The sequence below is a fragment of the Geotrypetes seraphini genome, chromosome 11 (assembly GCF_902459505.1).
Source record: "Geotrypetes seraphini chromosome 11, aGeoSer1.1, whole genome shotgun sequence".
In the NCBI taxonomy this organism is placed as follows: Eukaryota; Metazoa; Chordata; class Amphibia; order Gymnophiona; family Dermophiidae; genus Geotrypetes; species Geotrypetes seraphini.
The window spans coordinates 76,151,299-76,170,270 of record NC_047094.1 but is presented as its reverse complement, the minus strand read 5'-3'; the positions used below and the strand labels follow the sequence as shown (position 1 = coordinate 76,170,270).

The window sequence follows — 18,972 nt, the reverse complement described above, 5'->3', positions numbered from 1 at the left end:
TTGATCGTTGTCACTGTAAATTTGGTATGAACGTTTCCTCAAAAAACCCTGGAACCATTTTAAGACATTACCCGAAAGGCCAATTGACTACAGACATTCGATTAGGATGTCATGATTGACTAAGTCGAAGGCGTTGCTTAAAGTCAAATTGTAGGACTAGAGCACTTGTACCCTGACTAAATAAGCTATGGAGGGAATCTAGCAGAGAGGCAATAACTGTTTCCTTTCTAAACCCGGGACGAAAACCTGATTGGTTGTCATGTAGTATGCTAAATTTATCTAGGTAAGTTACTAAGTCCTGGTTAACCAGGCCTTCCATCAGCTTTATAAAAAATGGAATGCTCGCGATGGGTCTGTAGTTCGCAGTCAGCTTTTTTTAATAAATATTTTTTATTCTTTTTTTAAATTCTTACATCAAGTGAAATACATGTAATACATTCAATTATGAAAAAACACTTGAAATTATTATTAAATGTTCTTACAATGTGAATTAAATAAACCCTTTATCAGAATTTTATATCATATTAATATTACAATAGTTTTCCCTCCCTACCCCTTCTATATGTTCTATACATGTGTTATTATATCTGATCAGTCAGCTTAATGGATTCCTTGGGATTTTTTACGATTGGGGTGATCAGAATCTGGCCTAAGGCTTCGGGAAAAATGCCCGACAGTAGTAGAGAGGAAAGCCAATTATATAATTTGGCTTTGAAGGTGACTGGAGCAACTTTCATAATGTTTGGTGGGCAACAGTCTAATTTGCAGTAGGAGTCAGCGTATTTTGAATAAAATTTGCAGAATTGTTGCCAGGTGGGGGTGTTAAAATTATTCCAGAACATGTCTACCCTAAGTTTGTCTATATGTTGATCAACTGGGTAGTTCGAATGATTGGTTATAGTGACCGAAAGGATGGATCTCAGGTTGATAATTTTGTTGTTGAAAAACTCAGCCAGCGCATCGGCCGATGGTGGGGAGTCTAAGGTAGGGCGGGAAAAGGACTGTATGTCGTAGAGATTGTTGACTATTTTAAAAAGATTTCTAATGTTGTTGTTTGGCGAACCAATTTTTTGTGCGTAAAAATTAGTGCGTTTTACTGTGATTTGATTTTTGTATTCTTTTAATTTTTGTCTCCAATTTGCTCTCCCTTTACTGTCACCTGATTTCAGCCATTGTCTTTCAAGTCTTCGTAGCTCCCGTTTCACTGTTCCTAGCTCGGTGTCTTTGTTTCTCATTTTTCTTGATTTGATGGGGGCCATTTTGTTTAATATCTGCGTGCTCGTGTTGGTCCAGGAATCAGCTGAGAAGGAGTTGGGGTCAGAGTTAGAAGTAATGTCGTAATGAGACCAGAATTCCACAGGGTTTACTAAACCTCTAGTGGCTATTGTTTCTTAATCCTTTTAGCCACCTTGGGATTGGATGGGGAATGACTTACTTGCCTGCTGAATTGGAAATTACATAATCGGCAGTCTGACCATAGAGAGTTAGTCCAAGTGGTTTGATCCCAGAGTATCTTGGGGTGGTCTAGTTCTTTAGAGGAAAAAGTTACTAGATCAAGTTGATATCTTTACTGGGGCCAGCGTGAAGAAATCTAGGGAAGCAATGAAAGAAAGTAGATCTTTGGTGTCACCCTGCTCTTCCTGCTCTAGGTGAATGTTCAGATCGCTGGTCAGTAGGTTATATGGCCCCACAGTTGAGTTGGTAAGGAGGAATTCAAAGAAGTTATCCTTGGCGGTGCACCATTTCTTGGGTGGAATATAAAACAATGTAATGATTAAGCCATCTTCTAGCTGGTTTGCCAATAGTTTGCAAGAGAAAATTTTGAGATCTGTTGAGGATTGCAAGGCTAAGATGGTATACTCATTTGAATCTCTTACAATAATGGCTAATCATCCCCCTCTTCCCCTGTTTCTAGGTTGGGAAATAATTTTAAACCCAGATGGGGGCAGTCGTGTATTATGATATCGCTGTCGGAAACCAACCATGTTTCAGTTAGAAGCACAAAGTCGGGTTTGGTCTCCTCTAACCAGTCTTTTACCAGCTGGGATTTGTTCCTAATAGATCAAATGTTTAAGTAGAAACCTTGGACCTTTTGGTGGAGGGGGAAGGGGTCTGTAGTTGCTGAGTAGGCGATTTTCTTCAACGTCTGCTGTTTTTTTACAATGAGGTCTGTTTGGTTTACGTGAAGGGGGAACAACTGGGATTTGAAAAGGGCCCCATTCGGAACAATCGAGTAAATATCGATGGGCAGTCGTATGGGATTCTAGATTGATAAAACGCAGGCTAGTGAGGATTGGAATAGGCGTAGAATATAGAGCATCTGCTGACCAGCTTTTGAAGCAGGACCAATAGAACATAAGAAACAGTGTTAAAAAATTATTTAAAGAGGCCATTATGTGGTGAATATGTGACAAGGAACTGTTAGCTTAGGCTGGTTTAAGGGTAATAGGCTAACCATGCAATTAACATGCAAATACTTATCAGATTATCCAGCCAGTGTGCCTTGTGGAGAGATCTTGCAAGACGGTAGGTGAGACAATATGTAGCAGGCATCGGCTGTGGAGGGGCGGGAGAGGGGTAGGCAGGACGTTCTTCCTGCTGGATTTTGAACCGCCCCGGCGGTGAGATGGTTGTTGGGGAGCAGGCTCCCTCTCCCGATGGGAAGCACAGTTGCTTCGCAAAAGCGCGCACTAAGGCACGCCGCCTTTGCCATGCGCCTTAGCTGGCGCGCCAAACGGCTGAGTGCTGTTCACTCGGCTTGAATTTGAAGAAAAAGTTCCCGACTGTCCTGGGAGGGGCGGAGCAAGCTTGCACGCCCGATGGGAGAACAGAGCTAGAACGAGGCTCTTAAGCTAGACCAGGCTGGCGGTTGCTGGCCGATGACGCTGGTGCAGGTAGGCTCCCTCCGCTGTAGGTTCTGACTGAACCCGACTGGTCGGATGCTATATTGCCTATTTCATTTTGCCTGAGGAAGAACAGGGAAGTGGCTGTAGTGTGCAAAATACACCCTGCATAAAGTTTGGGCGGGCGGACTTTTTGAAAGAATTGGAATTCAGCCTACCCAATCTAGGCAAGTGGTATCCAGGCCTGTTGCTGCTTGGAATAGTAAGGACCTGGCATTCTGGGTTAAGCCAGCATTAAAGTCTGGTTTTCTTTTCCCTGCTTGGGAGAACAGGAAAAGGATTTTTGCCTTTTAAGGTTTTGTTTTTTGTGTGTGCCACAGGTATAGGGAAGAGGCAGAGAAGCCAAAGCTCTCCCGCTCCCAGGAAGAAAAGGACTATTTTGATTCATTGGTTCTACATTATTGTATTTTAATGACCTGCAATATTCTGTGGAGAGGTTTGTTTTTGAGCTCTGCAATTGCTACCCTCATGGAGGGGAAATGAAGTGTAATCCTGACTAGTGAATTGTATTTATGACCACTTAAAATAAGTGGCTTTATGTCAAGCTTGAAAATAAAAGCTGAAATCTTTATTTTTCACCTTTAAAGTCTGTGTGGTGTTTGTGAAACCTTTCCAAATAAAACCAGGTCCAGCAGTGTGCATGGGAGGCACTGAATCTTAGGTCGCATATTTAGTCACAAACCAAGCTACTCGGCCGGATAGGGCTCCAGCCGGCTCAGGGAGAGTTAAATATATAATACAGTCATGTGAAAAAATTAGGACACCCCATGAAATATTCAGTTCTTTCTTAAGAAATGTTCACATATCGATGTCAAATCCTTTTTTTACTTAAAAAAAAAAAAAAAATATATCTCTGGAAAAGAAAGTGATGTAATTGCAGGTAAACAAAATTTTTTCCTTGATATACTCATGAAACAAACGATATCCACAAAAAATGTATATTCTAACTGAAGAATAAATTAGGACATCCCCACATATCCTCCACTTAAAGTGGCTCAAATCACACACAGGTGTATCACATCAGGTGCACATGATTAGAACATAGATACTCAGCATTTTGAAGAAGGTTTGCCCTACTTAAACCTTAGACATTTAGTTTGCTGTGGTAAGAGTGAACACCATGGTGAGATCAAAAGAGCTGTCTGAGGCCTTCAGAAATAAGATTATAGGAGTCTAAGTCTGGTAAGGGATTTATAAAGATTTTAAAAGAATTTGACATTAGCCATTCCACAGTCCAGAAAATAGTGTATAAGTGGAAGACTTTCCAAATAATTGCCAACATGCCCAGGTCTGGCCATCCAAGCAGACCACAAGTGCTAAAAGTAGTCGTCAAAAACACCTAAAATGTCATCACGGGACCTACAGGAAGCTCTTGCTACTGTTGATATGAAAGTGCATGCCTTTACAATCAGAAAGAGACTGCAAAAATTTAACTTGAATGGGAGGTGTGCAAGGAAGAAACCTTTGCACTCTAAGAGAAACATCAAGGCCAGACTGAAGTTTGCCAGAGATAACGTAGACAAACACCAGGACTTCTGGAATAGTGTTCTATGGACAGATAACTCTAAAATTGAATTATTTGGACACCAGAAAAGAAGACATGCTTGGCATACACCAAATTCAGCATTCCAGGAAAATAAACTCATACCAGCTGTGAAGCATGGAGGTGAAAGTGTCATGGTTTGGGGATGCTTTGCTGCAGCAGGACCTGGCCAGCTCACCATCATAGAATCCATCATGAATTCTACCGTGTATCAGAGGGTGTTTGAGAAACCCTAACCCTAAGAAAATTAAAGCTGAAGCGAAACTGGACCCTGTAACACAACAATGACCCAAATCATACCAGTAAAGGTGCCAAGGACTCGCTGAAAACTAAGAAATGGAGATTCTTGGAATGGCCGAGTCAAAGCCCTGATCTTAATCTCATTGAGATGGGGGTGATTTGAAATGGGCTGTACATGCATGAAACCTCCTCAAACATCTCATAGCTGAAAGAATTCTGTATTGAGGAGTGAGTCGACCATTCCTCAGACTAATGTCAGAGACTGGTAGATATCTACAAGAAGCATCTCACTGCAGTTATTTCAGCCAAAGGAGGGTAACATCCGTCCTCGGGGGTGTCACACTCAACAAGGTCGAGTCCCTCCCCTCATTTCCTCCACCTCCCCAACATTTTGTAGAGGTGTCTCAGCTGTAAGCCTTCAAGGCATATAGCTTGGAAAGCTAGTAGAGTCTGTTCTGCAAAAAAAAAAAAAAAATCCTGAGGCATTTCCAGTCTGAAGGGGAGCCCCTTATTCATTTTATGTGTGTTTTTATTCCTAACAGGCACCTTTCGTTTAGTTAGGTTGTTTATTGTGCAATGAGCACTTTTAAAGGGAAAATGGTGCTCCAGACGCAAGGTCAATGTGGCAAGATTCGTCTCCTGTCCCGGCTGAATCCTCCCCCCCCTCCCCCCCGGACTCCTTAGCAGCCTTGTGGAGAACGGGACAGGAGGAATCCCTTCTGCCTCCTGTGCCTGCTGAAATTGGACATCCTCAACTCCCACCTCCCCCACGTACCTTTTGGGTCCCATGTGGCCAATCAGTACACAGAGCAGGAGCAATCTTCCTGCCCTCCTCCCCCACGTTCCTTTCAGGTCCCTGATAGCCAGCCGGTACAGAGAGCAGGAGCGATCTTTCTGCTCGCCTGCTCAATTTGAGGCTGCTGGCTGATTAGTTGGTGTGAGTTCTCGAAAGGAGTGCAGGGGAGGTGGAATCTGCCAGTGGCCTTGAGCGAAGCCAATGGGCAGGAAGATCACCTTCTGCTCCATGTACCGGCTGGCCACATGGCACCTGAAAGGTACAAGGGGGAGGGATATGGGGATGTCCAATTTCGGCGGGCACAGGAGGCAGAAGGGATTCCTCCTGTCCCGCCCACTGCGAGGCCGCCGAAGAGACTGGAGGGGTGTGTGTGTGTGCAGAGAAGTGTTGGAATTGACTGGGATGGCAGACTGTAGATTTCTCATATCTTGGACCACCGGTGGATGCCTGCAAGGCATCGGGAGGGAGGGAGATGGTACAGAATAGTAAGGGGGGACAGGGTGCAGAGCCTGGCAGAGCAGGAAGTGAGGAGGAACAGGATGAAGAGCCTGGCAGTGCAGGGAATGAGGAAGAACAGGATGCAGAGCCTGGCAGGGAATGAGGGGGGACGGGGTGCAGAGCCTGGCAGGGAGTGAGGTGGGGCTGTATGCAGAGCACGAGGGAACGGGGCTGGATGCAGAGCCGGGAAGGGAGTGAGGGGGCACTGGGTGCAGATAATGGGAGGGCACTTGAATATTAAGCCTCCCTTTTTGTATTCAAGTCAACCATTTTTCCTCCTTTTTGGGGAGAAAAATGGGGTTCTTCACTTATATTCGGATCGACTTATAGTAGAGTATATATGGTACATTTATCCGATGCATAAATAATAAACCAGCACAAGTCTTTGATCTCAATAAGATCATATGAGGTCCCAAAAGTGGCGCTTCTGACATGGAGATGCCAACGCATTCATGAAATCTACTGATCTAACGTACATTGTTTGTTGTCCCCTGAGGAAGGTGACATTAGTTGCGAAACCTGGATCCTAGTTGAGATTATCCTAGAATTCCACTTTTGGGAGACAGATACAAGATCTGAGGGGAGGAAAGGAGGAGAGAGATGCTAAAAAACCACCTGGGAGAGGGAAGGAAAGATGGAAGGGAAGAAGACAGAGGTGCCAGACTATGGGCGGTATGGAGGGAAGATGATGGGTACCAGACCAATGGGGGTGTGGTGTGAAGGGAGAGGCACAGTAACAGAGCAGATGCCATATGGAAGAGGCAGAGAGAATGCAGACATTGGATGGAAGGAATAGAATGACAAGATGAGGAAAGCAGCAACCAGACAAAAATGGTAGAAAAAAATTTCTATTTCCTTTTTTTTTTTTTTTTTTTTGCTTTAGGATAAAGTAGTATATTAGTTGTGTTGATAAACATTTATAAACAAAGTCATAACAGCTCAAGATATCTTCCTCTAATTCAGTAGCCAGAACTTTGATTTAGAAACTTACAATTGTACAAAATATTGTTTCTTTTTATAGTTTAATAAAATAAGTTCAGTATAAAACTATTTGAGGCTTGTGCGGATGGGATCAGATGGCTGACGGAGCAGAGATGGGGACCGAGCTCGCAGGGACGAGGTGAAGAAGGGGACAGATTTTTTTCCCCCCTATGTTATTCTAGAGCCGATCAGACACCTGGTTTCAAGGAATCCCTCATATCTCCTGTCTCTTTTTGTAGGGCTGTCGACAGCTTTGGTATAAACTGAAGGGGACAGCAAAATCTGTGGAGGAGGAGGAGAAGGAGTTGAAAAAGCTGTGATTGACATATTCAGCAGTAATGGGAAACAATCCTGTGTCATTCTTTAGAGTCTATCTCAACCTCACTCCTACACCTGCATTCTTCAATGCAAGGCTTTTGAGGGTTGTGCCCATTCAAATTCTGTTTCTTCCCTCTCTCCTTAAAGAATAACATAGAGATCGTTTCCCGCGGTTTTCTGTGGGGACGGGAACAGTGATGAATTTTTTCACCGTGTTGTTCTCTGTTTCATGAGCACAGATTGATAACCCTATGGTTCAGCATAACATCCCTATGTACTTGAAAAGATAATATCAAGGTAAGAATCTAATCTTTCTTTATCAGTTTAGTAAAGTGGAGGGGGGTTGGTAATGGGATTTGATATATACCACCTTTCTTGGGGCAATAGAAATGTGTCAAGTTTTACAAATTTACATCTGCTATCTATATATTACAGTATACAGGAAGAAATGTGAGAGGGTACTTTATGCAATTAATCATGCAATTAAAATTTTAACTGATGTGCAGGCCTAATTTTGAAACTGTTTAAACAGCATATGATTCCTTATGGATGGGTTAAACACCTCAACTCGTGAGTTGCTTGCAAAAGACATCAATCATTTTCATCTTTGCCCCTTGTCTCGATGAGCAATGCTCTTCTCCTCAGTCTTAACTTCTGTAAGTGAGTTGAGAAGATGTCTTTACATCTGCTCTGCACTAGCTTTTTATTTTAGGGATTTAATCCTTTATTATTCGAGGCTTCCCTGTGTTAAGAGGGTCCCAGTAGTTCTGGAACAGCTCTGCCTGGGAGAAGGGCCAGATGTTGAGGTCTGAAGCACCTGCCTGGCCAGCCTGCTTTTAACACTTGGAGCTCAGAAATAGGTTCCCTGGGAGCAGTGCTCGCCCCTACATAGCCATGTGCCTGTGTGCAGGCTGATCTGACCTTGCAACTGGCTGGGAGAATTGGCAGAGGTCTGCTGTGCCTTCCCCCCCCCCCCCAGATAATCATGTGGATGTGTGAGGGGTCAAGGGTTTCCAGTTTTTGGAACCTGAATAAAAGGCAACCCGAAGTGACAAGCAGCTGGAGCTTCCCTTGCTTGTCTGAGGCAGAAATACCTTCTCCATTTACAGCTGCATGAGAAGCTGATACAGGCATAGCACATGGCAGATCTGTGAGTACAGATGGGGGTCTCAGCTTATATTCGGGTCAGCACCCACCCTTCTGGACCTGTTTCAAGCCTCTGTCGAGTTTACTCTAAGACTTGGTGGGCCGGGACAGCAAAACTAAAGGTTTCTGAGGTGTCCCAAGGGTCCCCTACTTCTACAAACCTATTTTCAGCAATTTTGAACTTTTGTTTTTGCTCCTTTGTGCTGTTTTTTTGTTTTTTTTCACTAAAATGCTGCCGTAGTAGCTGTCTTGAATTTCCTGATTTTATTTCCAAAGCCACCTTCTGCCTCAAATTGCTTCAGTTTAGATAAAAATAGATTATTATGGACTTCTTGGGTAGTTTGGACCCCATTTCTTGCCACATTTGTGCTGGATGGTCCGATAAGGAGCATCCTTTTACCGCTTGCTGTGAGGCACACGAGGGTGGGTGGGAGAGAGTCATGGGCTTAGCCCTCTCTGGTCACTTTACAGGTCAAGAGGGGCGGAAAGCTTGAGATCCAGGTCGTGAAGTCCAGTTAGAGCCTTTTAAACGTGACTCGGCATTGCCTGTGAAACACTTTTGTGTAGATGCCTCTGACCCTGAGAAGAGACGTGTGGTAGACCGGCAGAGGTCCTCGAAGGTCCCAAGTCAGGTCTTGACCCTAATTTTGTGACTGATGTATGCAGCTTACCAGAAGCATAAAGGGTTGTTTTTTTGTCAGCTGATTAGCTTTCAGAGGAATTTACCTCCACAAAGTGAGATCTCACTACAACCGGTAAAGCTGCAGAAACCAGAGGCCCAGTCAGAAAAGGACTAGGATGATCTTGGATCTGATGCAATTCCACTGCTTTCCCAACGTGCGTCCTCTCTGGAGGATTCTAGTTCTCAGTTTGGAGCACTAGGCGACCAGGGGTTGGTGACAACCCGAGATCAGGGAGAGGATTCGTCACTGTACAGGCTGTTTAAGCTGACAGATTTAACTGAAGTTATTAGTTTCTCTGCTGGTGTTATATTTAGAGTCCTCATAGGTTTCTACTGCCCAGCTCTTGCTGTTAAGCAGTACCAAATCACAGGCCACATGTTTCCCTTCACACCCAGAGATTACCAGGATGACAACAGAGTATTGGAAGGTGCCTGAGGGTCCTCTGATGGGGGAGGGGGCAAGGCAATGATGAAATTGTGTTTTATGGCTTCTGATTTCCAACAGTTATTTACTCCACCTAAGGTGGATTCTCTGGTGGCTCAAGTTACTAAAAGAACTTCTTTGTTTAGTGAAAGTGGAGTGGTCCTGAAGGATTCTCAGGATCGCAGGGTGAATTTAGACCTCAAATGGTAGTTTGAGGCTTTAGCTTTAGGCCTTAAAGTTGCGGCCACAGCTTCCTTTTTGGTGTGGACCTGCCATAAGATGCTGTACTAGATTCTGGCTGCAGAGTGGGCGGATTACCCTCCTATGATGTTCACCGGATGGGCTATGTGGCGGACACTATGACATGCTCAGGGTCAGGAGTAAAGTGTCAGTGTATTTAATCTCCACCTGCAGAATGCTCTGGATTAGTCAGTGGGCGGGGGATTCAGCATCTAAAGCCACCTTGAGCAAGCTCCCTTTTAAGGGTCTGTTGCTTTTTGAGAAAGGATTGGACGACTTAATCAGTGTGATGGACCATCATCCCAAGTCTTTCTCAGACAGTAAGCCACAAGTAATTGGGAGTTCAGTTGTAGTTCCTTTTACAGCTATAGAAAGCCGCATTATGGGTCTGCAGGATCCTCGTCCCAATGGTCCTTCCAAGGCTCTAGACAAGAAGTTTGGGGACTCCAGAAGAGCCTCCACATCCGGCTCTTGCTCCGGCACAAATTCTAAGATGTTTCAATGACACCATGTCATTCTCTGGGAGATTCTTGGAGTTCTGGGAGATGAGGGCCACAAATTTCACCAGACCAATGGGTGCTGGACATCATTCAAGAGGGTTACAAACTCTAATTCTGTTGTTCCTCCGGGACATCTTTCCGGACACTCTGGCAGGAAGACTAGAGAAAGCAGCCAAAGTCAGAGTGACTGTGCAAAGGCTGTTACAAATTGGAGCCATTGAGCTGTTGCCAGAGGCAGACTAGTTCAGGCAAATACTCGATATGCTTTATCATGCCCAAGAAAGGCTCGGAAGATTAGGGACCAATCCTGGATCTCAAGTCAGTCAATACAGAGTTTAAAGGTTCCCAGGTTTTGAATGGAAACATTGAGATTGGTCATCGCCTTGGTAGTTCTGGGCAAATTTTCGGCCTTGCTGGATCTGACAGACCTGACCAGTATATACCCATATTCTTAGACCATGGAAGGTTTCTCAGGTTCCATGTGCTAGAGAGCTATTTTTAGCTCTTGGCACTGCTCTTCGGCTTGGCAATTGTGTTTTACACCTTTCACCAAAGTAATGGTGGCAGCACCACATCTGCGCAGATCAGGCTTTCAAGTTCATCCGTACTTGGATGGTTGGTTGATAGTGCTGTCCAAAATGAAATGTCACTGGGCATTGTCTGGGACAGTTCAGCTCCTACAGGATCTGGGGTGGATTATAAATTGCTGAAGAGCCACCTGGAACCCACTCAGTGTCTGGAATATTTGGGGGTCCTGTGCAACATGGAAGAGGACTCAGCTTTTCTTCCAGAAACACACAAATTGAAGCTCAGATGCCAGATCCTGGAAATTTTGGAGCTACCGACGCCTATGGCTTTAAATTACCTGCATGTGCTTGGCTGCATGGTAGCAATCAGAGAGGTGATTCTGTGGACAAGAGCCCGTCTGCATCCCCTGCAGAGCACACTGTTAATATGTTGGTTGACTGGGGGGAACTCTCCAGTCTCAGTAAGCCTGGATGGTGGAGGCATGCCAGAGTCTTCATTGGTGGCTCTAGCCAGAGTCATTATCCAGAGGCTTTTCTCCTCTGCATAGAATCTTGGGTGATCCTGACGACAGATGCTAGTGTTATGGCTGGGGGTGGGGTCTAATTGCAAGGGTCATCCAGTACAAGGGCATTGGTTGCCCTTACAGAGGGCATGATCCAATAGATTAGAGTTGAGAGCTATTCAGTTGGCTGTATAGTTTTTCCGGATGCAGCAGAAAGACAAAGCAGGGTCCTCTCCGACAATACCACAGCTATAGCATACGTCAGCAGACAAGGGGGAACCAAGAGTACTTCACTGCATGTAGAGGCCCAATTGCTGTTTCACTGGGGGAGGGTACATACTTATATCCCAGAGCAGTAAGAAACCACCCTGAGGAGTCAAGTGGCATTCACACTACAAAGTCTAAGGTAAGTACCAAGGATACCCACAACATTTCAGGGAGAAAGATCACTGATAATTTAGGAGCCACACTAACTCACAAGGGAATCTCTTCACAGATATGGAGGGCTATGTATGTTAATGCACACAGCTTGGGAAATAAAATTCTAGAATTAGAGACTGAGATAACAAATGCCGATCTTGACGTGATAGCGATATCCGAAACCTGGTTCACGGAATCGCATGGGTGGGATATGGTTATACCAGGGTACAACCTACTTCGTTGCGACCGAGTGGGTAAATTGGGAGGAGGAGTAGCGCTGTACACTAAGGAAAGCATCAAAACCACCAGAATCACAGATATTAGATACACCGGGGAATCCCTCTGGGTGAACCTGGCCAGAGGGAAAGAAAAATGCCTATACCTTGGTGTGATATATAGACCTCCCAGGCAACAGGAGGACAAAGACATGGAATTAATTGAGGACATAGAGAACATCACGCTGCGCGGAGACTTAGTAATGCTAGGAGACTTCAACATGCCAGATGCAGATTGGAACACACTCTCCGCGACTACGGGTAGCAGCAAAAGAATATTAAACTCCATAAAGGGGGCACGTCTCAAGCAAATGGTGTTGGAGCCCACCAGGGATCAGGCATTACTAGACCTGGTCCTCACCAACGGAGATAGCGTCACGGAAGTCTCAGTAGGAGACACACTGGCCTTCAGCGACCATAATATGGTATGGCTCAACCTTAAGAAAGGTTTCCCTAAGACAAACACAGCAACAAGGGTTCTCAACTTTAGAGGTACAGACTTCAGCAGCATGGGAGATTTTGTCCATCGGGAGCTATATAAACAAGCAAAATCTGACAATGTGGAGGGTATGTGGTCGTCTCTGAAATCCATACTACACGAAGCAACAGACCGATACATAAAGACAGTAAGTAAACGCAGGAGAAACAAAAGACCCCAATGGTTCAGTAAAGAAATTTCAGACCTAGTTAAACAGAAAAAAGACGCATTTATCACCTACAAACATCTAGGCAGAGAGGGGGGCAAAAGAGCACTATCTAGACAGATCTAAAGCTGTCAAAACAGCAGTCAGAGAGTCCAAACTCCAAATGGAGGAAGAGTTAGCACGGAAAATTAAGAAAGGGGATAAATCTTTCTTCAGCTATATTAGTGACAGGAAAAGAAACAAAGATGGAATAGTACGCCTGAAGCAATCGGACGGTAACTTTGCGGAATCAGATTCTGAGAAGGCAGAACTACTAAACCAATACTTCTGTTCAGTATTCACCCGAGAAGCGCCGGGAGTTGGTCCACAGCTGCAGACGGGAGATAACCAGAAAGACCCGTTTCAAGATTTTGAATTTACGCCCAGTAGCGTCTACGACGAACTATCAAGACTCAAAGTAAACAAAGCCATGGGACCAGATAACCTACATCCCAGAATGCTAAGGGAGTTAAGGGAAGTCCTGGCAGAACCATTATCTGTTCTTTTCAATCTTTCCCTAAGCACAGGAAGGGTCCGCTTGGACTGGAAAACCGCCAACGTAATCCCACTCCACAAAAAGGGCTGCAGGACAGAGACAGCAAACTACAGACCAGTGAGTCTCACGTCTATAGTGTGTAAACTCATGGAAACACTGATCAAACAGAATATTGACACAATCCTAGACGAAGAAAAACTGCGTGATCCACACCAACACGGGTTCACCCAGGGTAGATCCTGCCAATCTAATCTGATTAGCTTTTTTGACTGGGTTACTAGACAACTGGATGCTGGAGAGTCACTGGACGTAGTGTATTTGGACTTCAGTAAAGCATTTGATAGCGTCCCTCATCGAAGATTACTGAACAAGCTAAAATCGATAGGATTAGGAGACACTCTAACTACATGGGTTGGGGATTGGCTGAGCGGCAGACATCAAAGGGTAGTGGTGAACGGTACCCCATCTGAAGCATCGGACGTGATAAGTGAAGTGCCGCAGGGCTCGGTCCTGGGTCCGATTCTATTCAACTTATTCATAAGAGATATGATGCAAGGACTAAGAGGAAAGGTATCGCTGTTCGCCGACGACGCCAAACTATGCAACATAGTAGGCAGAAGCTTATTACCTGATAATATGACACACGATCTACTGCTGCTGGAACAATGGTCAACTACTTGGCAGCTTGGCTTCAATGCTAAAAAATGCAAGGTAATGCACCTGGGAAAGAGAAACCCGCGTAGAACTTATGTACTAAATGGTGAAACCTTAGTTAGGACCACAGCGGAACGCGATCTAGGAGTGATCATTAGCGAGGACATGAAGGTTGCCAATCAAGTGGAGAAGGCTTCCTCCAGAGCAAGACAAATGATGGGGTGTATCCGCAGAGGTTTCGTCAGCAGGAGACCTGAAGTTATGATGCCGTTGTACAGAGCCATGGTGAGGCCTCACTTAGAGTACTGCGTTCAGTTTTGGAGACCTCACTACCGAAAGGACGTGCTGAGAATCGAGTCGGTACAGCGAACAGCCACCAGGATGGTCTTGGGGCTCAAGGATCTCACGTATGAAGAAAGACTAGAGAAATTGCGGATGTACTCACTTGAGGAAAGAAGGGAACGGGGAGATATGATTGAAACGTATAAGTATATCACGGGGCACATCGAGTCAGAAGATGATATCTTCCGGCTCATGGGACCCTCGACCACCAGAGGGCATCCGCTAAAAATCAGGGGAGGGAAGTTTCATGGCGATTTCAGGAAGTATTTCTTCACCGAGAGAGTTGTGGATCATTGGAATAGACTCCCACTCCAGGTGATAAAGGCCAGCAGCGTGACGGATTTTAAGAGAAAATGGGATACTCACGTGGGATCTTTAAGGGAGTAAACTCAGGGGGGGAGGATACTTGGAATGGGCAGACTTGGTGGGCTATAGCCCTTTTCTGCCGCTTTTTTCTATGTTTCTATGTTTCTAAACCTATCAGCTGCCGGACCCTGGATCTGGGGGAATGGTACTTGTCACAGAGAGCATTCAGTTGATTTGTGAAACACTGGGGGTGGACAACGTTCAATCTCATGGTCTCAGTGGACAACAAGAAAGCTCTTTATTTCTTCAGTCAGCATGAACCCTCCAACTAGAAAACGCTCGCAAGCATGTTTACTTTCACTTCTTGCCCAGACTATGGAATGGAATCCCACATATCGGATCACTAGCAGGAATACTCAACTTCAAGAAGGCGGTAAAAACCCATATTTTTATCTAAAACTTTCCTCAAATACTCCTATCCCTAAACCAACGCTAATCCACACTCTCCTGATTGTGAGAAATTACCAAAACTGTCCTGTACTATAAATAGTTCTAATAACTGTTACTTTTGCGAGTAATTTTTAAAAATGTCATACTACTATAAATATCCCAAACTCCAATATCAGATTTGCCCTTCTCTGTATGGAAACTGTTTTACTACTATAAGAATTCTGAACTCTCACTATTGTCACTATTAGATGTTTCTATGCCATCTTTCTTCCACTGCATGCTTCTAGAATTCACTCCCCAGACCCTTCTTATAGCCAACTGTTATGTATGTAAACTTGTAACCTGTATTGGGCTCTTCTGGGAGGACAGGCTAGAAAATCAAATGAATGAATGTGTCCAGGTTCTTGATGGGAGCTCTCAGGCTCCACCCTCCAGTGTGGTAGTCAGTCCCTATGTGGAATCTCAACATTGTGTTGCAAGCTCTTGATAAAGTTCTATATGAGCATCGGAAAGAGGCGTCTATCATGGACTTAACGTGATGACAGTTTTTCTAGTCGCAATCACTTCAGCAAAGGAGGGTATTGGAACTGCAAATGTTATCTTGCAGAGATCCTTTTCTCAGAATTATGGAAGCAGGGGTGTCTTTATGCACTGTATCTTCCTTTCTTCCGAAGGTAGTTTCTGATTTTCAGGTCAACCTGGAAGTTCGGCTTCCTGCTTTTCAGCCCACAGATGAGAAAAAACAGAACAAAGTATTGAAGTTACTGGATGTTAGGAGAGTTCTTCATTGTCTTGAGGTGACAAATGAGTTCCGTGTGTTGGATCGCCTATTTGTCTAGCCATTGGGGCAGACCAGCCTCTAAAGCTTCTATTTCCTGATGAATCCACGTGTCCATTTCCGCGGCGTACATTGGCTGTGGAAAGCAGCTGCTGTTTGCCATGAAAGCTCACACTACCAGAAGTGTGGCGTCTTCTGGTCAGAGTCCAGGAGAGTGCTCCCTGAAAAAATTTGTAGGGCAGCCACATGGTCTACCCTCTATACCTTTATGAAATTTTACAGAGTAGACATTGCTGTACATATGGATTCCTCTGTGCTGGTTGCAGGCTCATCTGATCTGCCCTAGACTCAAGGGGACTGCTGTGGTATGTTCCATCTATAAGGAATCATATGCTATTTGCACAGGAAAAAAGCATTAGGTTCTTACCTCGATAATCTTTTCTGTTGAACAGCATTCGATTCCTTACACCCTGCCTTGTCAGATGTCTGTTATGCATGTAGAGGCTTTTAGTTTTGGATGAGTATCCAGTGGCTTGGCTTGTGGCAGCCAAGGAAGAGAAGCAAAACCTTTGAAGAGGCGGCATGTTAGTACCAAAATCTTTGAGCACATTTTGCCTTACTAAGAGCTGTACAAGTGATAATGCCGGTTGCACACAGGTAGGTGGGTTTCTTGTTTCACCACTATTCTTGTTGCCCTGTTGGGTAGTTGGTTGTTAACTCTTATTTATTATTTCTGAGCAGATCAAACTTATCTGGATCAGGGAATCTCCCAATGGCTTCCCATTTGTTTTCATTTCCTCTCCTAGAAGTTATCTCCTGCTTTGGTACAGACTGAAAAAAGGGGAGACAAGGGGGCAGAGAGAAGAAAATGATTGATGTCTTCTGCAAGCAACTTATAAGGTTGGGGTGCTTAACCCATCCATAAGGAATCGAATGCATCTATAGGAAAGAGGTTTATCGAGGTAAGAACCTTATCCTTCCATTTAGGATTCAGCTGTGATTTGTGTTCAGCATGTCACAGACATGATGATTATTTTTCTGGTGTATCACAGGAGAAGAAGCTCTAGCTCCATGGATGTTTTCCAGTTAAATCAGAGAGCTGGGATTTAGTACCCTAGGCCTGCATTCACAAATACTTAAGGATTTATTTGTTTTTGTTATCCCAGTTTATTTGGTTTAGTTGATGGATGGAGAGGGGGAATATGTCTTAAGGCCCTAATTCCAGTCACTAGGTGTCACCATTACATGATCAACTCTCACTTTAGGAGTTATGAATTCTATGCCCAACATCGGCTCTGGTTAACCCAAGGAACAAAGGTATTTGGCCCAAGAATACAAGCCAGATTCCTATGCATATTACCAAATAAAAAGGGAAAAAAAATTTAAAACCCAGGTTTGTGAATATCTATCCCTATGTGAGGGATGTAATGGGGTTAGCATTTGTATGTAGAAAGGTGGTTAAAATCTCTAAATCCCCAGAATCTACAGCAAGTGTTTTGATTTTTTTTTTCTAGAGTTCTGTGAGAACCTGTCACCTGATTGTCGTGAAAATGTTATAATGAATCAAATCCTCCCATGTGTAAAGGTAAAAACTACCACAAGCATCTAGGACTACCTGGCCACCTGCTGTGTTATGGCAGTTTCTTTTGGTTTTCAATTAATTCCAGTGCTGTTAGAGAATATAAATGCAGAACATTCCTGCATCTTATCTCATACAGTTTTCTGATATTCTACATGGTTTGTTTGAAGCTTTTCTGCTTATCTTCTCCTCTGGAACATTCTCTGAATCTATAAAGCCTATAGGCTGACATCTTTTTTTCAAATGGGAAGCATTGTAGAATGAGTTTTTGTAATGTCATCTTTTGGAATAAGGAACAATTGGGGGTATATATGCACACCTAGCCAAGAGAGGGAGAAAAACAGTCTTCTAAATGCAGAATACTGGAACTGCCAAATAAGATGTATTTCACATTTCTGTACAATAACCTACTATGGTTGACAGACCATCTTTGTTTATCTAGGAACTTGTTTCAGATGCCAATCAGCATGTGAAATCTGCCCTAGCCTCTGTGATCATGGGCCTCTCACCCATCCTGGGCAAGGACAACACCATTGAGCACCTCCTACCACTTTTCCTGGCCCAGCTCAAGGATGAAGTGAGTATTTTAAAATGCTTAAATGCCAATAGGATCCTTAAACCTTTTTGGCAAGACTTCCTTAATCTTTGAATAGATAATCATCTGTCAACTTAAGACAATTTCTGGAGTCTTTGGTGCTATAAATTGTGGAACCTGGAACTAGAGAGTGACAAAACTGAGGTTCTCTGGTTCAACTGAAACTGAATCAGCAGCTGAAATGTGCACTTGGTTTTGGCTGAAACTGAAATCTAAAATGAAAACAGATCTGCACCCTCCCTGCCAATTTGACTGAGGAACCAGTGGAAAGGGGGAGGGCAGGAACAACTGGAGAGGATGCTCTTGTGTGGAAGAGGCCACTAGACTACCAGGGCATTTAAAGATAGGCCTGAGGATTGTGGTAGGAGAGGAGCAGGGAAGTTGGGGTGACCAGCTTGGGAGAACGTGCTCTGGCAGTGAATAGTGGTTGGAAGAGTTTAAGGTTCAGTTGGAAATGGACTAGCATTTTTAGCCAAAAACAAAACATGACTGAACACAGATTTTGGACCAATTTTGGTAGCAAAATTGAAATTTCCTTGTTGGCCTATCCAAATAGAGAATGACAGGGTGGCTGCTAGCCGTGGGTATCCCGCCAAAATGGTATGAGAAAAAAGTGGTTGCCGCAGGTATGTGGACAAGGCCATTCACTGCCCCATGGAGCAATGAATGGCTTTGTCTCCGCAGTTAGAGGGAATGCGCGCGGTTCCTGATCGCACGGTCCAACAGCCCCCTTCCTCCCTCCTTCCTAACGATTGCCACTGTCTGGGCATCTCCCTCCCTCCCCCTCACCTTCTTGGCAATTTATATATATTTTTTTTTGACTCCCGGCTGCCCGGCTTTCAACAAGTCGCATTTGGCTTCTTGAGTCTTCTCCTCTGACGCAATCGGAAACAGGAAATTGTGTCAGAGAAGTTTTGGGCGGCCGCTCTTGACTTGATGAAAGCCGGCTCAGGCAGCTGGGAGACAAAAAGAAAAGATGAGGGGAAGGGAAGAGGGGGGATGCCTGAACCACGGCGAATGGGAGGGAGGGGACTGCGCGTGCGAAGGGTGCTGAAGGAAAGTGTGTGGGGTGGGTGGGTAAGAGGAACAGACA

The 18,972-nt window shown here is 44.4% G+C and overlaps 1 protein-coding gene across 2 annotated transcripts in view; it reads left to right on the top strand.

Moving 5' to 3' along the window:
* The window catches only part of LOC117369139 (serine/threonine-protein phosphatase 2A 65 kDa regulatory subunit A alpha isoform), a 204,379-nt gene that overhangs the window by 124,064 nt on the left and 61,343 nt on the right, over positions 1-18,972 (top strand). For both annotated transcript variants that reach the window (XM_033963184.1, XM_033963185.1), the window contains 2 exons: positions 17,220-17,290; positions 17,727-17,861. In XM_033963184.1, coding sequence (XP_033819075.1) covers positions 17,220-17,290; positions 17,727-17,861 — 206 coding nt within the window. The remainder of the gene's footprint in view (positions 1-17,219; positions 17,291-17,726; positions 17,862-18,972) is intronic.